We start from the raw sequence: 3,764 nt of genomic DNA, 5'->3' as shown, positions 1-3,764 counted from the left end.
GAAACGTGTGTATCCATCTGCTAATCACGGTTATTGCATTGTTCATTTGGCAAGGAACGTCAACTCTCGTTACTCAAGCAAAAACTTGGCCAAAATTGTAACGGCTACTGCAACAGCTTACCGTCAGCGATATTATAGGGATCTGTACAGCAAAGTAAGGGCTCAGAGAAGTGACTGTGGTGTGTATCTGGGTGGTATTGGTGTTGCTCATTGGTCAAGGGCTAATTTCCCGGGGGACCGCTATAACATCATGACTAGTAACATAGCGGAGCAGCTGAACCATGCTCTCGTGGAGGGGAGAACGTCACCTATCATGGAGTTAGTTATTTTCATTCAAAGGATGATGACAAGGTGGTTCAGTGCAAGGAGAAAGAAGGCAAAGAAACATAGGGGTATGGTTAGTGTGGAGGTGGACAAGGAGATGACAAACAACATGGCAATGATGAAGGGGAGTAAAGTGAATTCTTCAACAGAGTGGAGTTGTGAAATAATTGGGAAGTTTGGTGGAAAAGAACGTGTTCACCCCCAGGATAAGCAGTGTAGTTGCAAGTATTTTGATAAAATCAAAATACCATGTGGCCACGCTATGATGGCTGCTGACAGTCTGGGAGTGCCTAATGACACATTGGTGGATCACTGGTACAAGACATCGACGTGGAGGGAGACATATGCTGGGGTAATCAGTCCAGAAGGAGATCCTCGTGATGTGGATGTCCCGGAGGAAGTGAAGAAGATGGTGTTGTTCCCCCTGTGACAAAGATACAACCGGGACGCCGTAGGAAAACAAGGATTCCCTCCGTTGGAGAATTTTCGGTAAGAGTAATATTTCAATCATTGATAAGATTTGGATGATCATGCAGAGTTGCTTACCCATATGTGTTTGGTTCAGGTTACGAAAAAGACAACGCTGGTTCCAAACAAGTGTGGGAGGTTTCGTATGGAAGGGCACAACCGTTCGAGCTGCACAAACCCAATATAGCTAAAGCGTGGATGTTGGCGTGTTTTTGATTGAAGATTCGGGAAGAGACGGAGAAGATGCGGAGAAGATGTTTTTTGAGACAAACGGAGTGTTTGATATTTTGATATTTTCGGATTTGTGTTTAGCTTTGAGACAATAAAAACTTCTAGTTTATCTGAATGTTTTGATGGAGATTGTTATGGTATGAAGTTGTTGTTGGAATTTTTTTTGGTTTAAAATTGTGTAGAATGTTTTGATGGAGATTGTTATGGTATGAAGTTGCTGTTGGAATTTGTTTAGGTTAAAAATTGTTTAGAGGTAGACGATCCTGATTATTTTGCCTTGCCTATGCATCTATGCCATCCACATACACTTTCCCCCAATCTAGTACATACAAATGTTCAAAACAAAGACGATGCAAACAGGCTGGTTTCGATCAATAACTGTAAGGGTTGACTTGTGGATGAGTGTTTTCGTCTTGAGAATTGTGGGCGCAGAAAGATGTAAGATCTCAATATCAAGTCATCAACAATAAGCTAGATTGAGTAGTAATTAGGTTGAGAAGAAGGTCTACAGACAATAAGCATTACAGATAGTTGAGTTACAGAAGCACAAAGCAGACAGAAAGAGGTTACAGATTACATTGCATCAAAAGGAAGAGGAGGTATCAGAGGAGCTTCCAAGAGGTCTAAGATGGTTTGATTTGAATTTAATTTGAACTGAAACTCCGGTTAGCTATTAACCGGAATTGAATTGTGTTTAGGTGGCGACCACAAATTCCCGTCCACATCGGAGCTTATATATTAACTATCCACAAAACGAACAAACTATTATGTGCTTAATTTGATTAGAAATCCCGGTTTGCTGGCAACCGGAATTGAATTGTGTTCAGGTCATGACCATAACTCCGTCCACACTTGATCTGACCTATAATACATCCACAAAAAAACGAAGACACCTATGATGTGCTGGATTTGCCTAATTAGAGCTTTAATTGTTTGCTGGTAACCGGGATTGAATTGTGTTCAGTATCTCACCATAATTCCTAAACAAAACTCATTTATTCGACAGATAATCTTAAATAAATTCCGGCCACAAAACAAAGAAACAAAGGTTAACACGGAAAAAACTGTCTTTCACCTAAGATATCCTAATAGAAGTGCGAAAGAAGCCTGATACAATCAGGCTGGTGCCAATTGTTTACATATTAGAAATCCTTAAAGTAGTCACCTAGCGTTAGGTTGAGCATAATACATGGGTTGTACTATCAACACCATAAAAACGCATAAGCATAGCTAAAGTTTGTTACGTAGAAACCAAATAGATCAGGCCCTTGGTGGAGCGTAGTAAGCCGGCATTACGATGGTCTTGTAGATATCAAGTGCGTACTGTTTGCGGATATCATCAACTTTGCGGTCTGTGATGCTTGACATACCGGGATCAGGATCACCGTGTGTGTGCATTTCCAAAAACTTGACGGTTACAGGTCCGCAGTCGCCTCCTATTTCGTTGATGTAGAGGTTTGAGACACGGTGACAAGTAAATGGTTGAAGACCACGGAACTGAGTTAGCTGGTAGTTTGCAACCTTCTTTACAAGGTAGGGTAAAGACTTGAGAACCGTAGCCATGAAACGAGCAACACTCCTGTCGGAATACAAAGTGGGGAAGGGGTCTAAGATTTCAACACAGCCCAAGTCGAGGTTTATCGCGAGACCAACCCAGTGTTTATCGGCCCATATCATGGGTGTGTAGACAGTAAACACATCTTCCATCCATCTCCTCCCAGGCTGGAGAACAAGATCCGTCAGCTGATCGTCCCATAGGAATGTCTCTCTCTTTCTTGACTTGTTGAAACTCTTGGATATTGCCTGGATTCCAGATGCAAGGTGAGGTGTAATGAAAGCAAGTTTTTGCTCCTCGAGGAGGCGACTATGCCTTGCACCTAGCATGTGCATGAAGATTTTCATGTGCTGCCAAAAAAAGGAACACACTATTAGTACGCAAATGAGAAAGATAAGGATACGCTAAAATTCGAGTTCGTCTATGGTGTAATAGAAGTATACATAAGTTGTTGTCCAGTGCGTAGGCTCTGCTAGTTGGAGTAAGAACTTGTTGGAGAAGTCGAACTTGGAGGGAGTTATATGGAACCTGTGGCAGATTGAAGTAAAGGTAAGCTTTAACAATAGAAGCAGTAATCACAAGATGAAGTGAACTTACACAGCTTTATGCTTTGAAATAATCTTCTCGAAAAGATCCCATTGAATTTGAGGTAGTGGGCGGATCAGATCAAGCACAGGGACAGATTTGCACCGGTAGAGTTCTTTTGCAAGGTGGTTTTCCTCCATTGAGGGCATGTGCCTAGGCCTTTCTCTAGCAGGGGAGCCGTCGCTCAGTTCAACAATGTCGCTGTCTTCCGTTGATTGAGCCTAGAAAAAAATAACAGGAAGTTAGAAGTTAAGACAGTTAAAATCAATGCAAAGGAGCAGTGACTATCACACCTGTATGTAGGGTGGAATGGTGTTGGCAACAGACAAAGGGTTTGATGTAGCAGTGGCTGAGAAAGCGTTGATTGCTGTAGCATGGCCAACGAAACCTGTGAGACTGTCTGAACTCTTATTGGGAGAAGTCTCGGGAGTAAAAGGGAAGGGTGACAAAGGGGAGATCTGTCTCCTGGAAACTTGATTGGTTGATGAGTCGTATTTGGGTTGAGTGAAAGAAGGGGGGTCGGGACTAACAGGTTCGGAGATTTCTTTACCATGGAATAGGAGGTGGTGGATTTCTGGGCAGTTAGGGTGGGCACTAGCAT

At 42.5% G+C, this 3,764-nt stretch overlaps 1 protein-coding gene across 1 annotated transcript; it reads right to left on the bottom strand.

The window, feature by feature from the left end:
* Positions 1-2,283: 2,283 nt before the first annotated feature.
* On the bottom strand, positions 2,284-3,764 carry LOC111212190. Its single transcript, XM_048766632.1, has 5 exons — positions 3,694-3,764; positions 3,457-3,628; positions 3,176-3,384; positions 3,022-3,106; positions 2,284-2,928 (listed from the first exon to the last, which is right to left on the bottom strand). Exons 1-5 carry the CDS (start codon positions 3,762-3,764, stop codon positions 2,284-2,286), a joined length of 1,182 nt encoding a protein of 393 aa, XP_048622589.1.

Source organism: Brassica napus, chromosome C8 (genome assembly GCF_020379485.1).
Source record: "Brassica napus cultivar Da-Ae chromosome C8, Da-Ae, whole genome shotgun sequence".
NCBI lineage: Eukaryota > Viridiplantae > Streptophyta > Magnoliopsida > Brassicales > Brassicaceae > Brassica > Brassica napus.
Note: the sequence above shows the minus strand (reverse complement) of the source record. Positions and strands in the feature narration are given on the sequence as shown.

What these genes read in the sequence shown, in the direction of transcription:
- LOC111212190 (XM_048766632.1), bottom strand. Translation starts at nt 3,764, where the DNA reads ATGCTAGTGCCCACCCTAACTGCCCAGAAATCCACCACCTCCTATTCC. An exon ending in GTAAAGAAATCTCCGAACCT is followed by an intron (nt 3,629 to 3,693) that starts GTTAGTCCCGAC and finishes TCAAGTTTCCAG; the next exon opens with GAGACAGATCTCCCCTTTGT. An exon ending in CCATTCCACCCTACATACAG is followed by an intron (nt 3,385 to 3,456) that starts GTGTGATAGTCA and finishes ATTTTTTTCTAG; the next exon opens with GCTCAATCAACGGAAGACAG.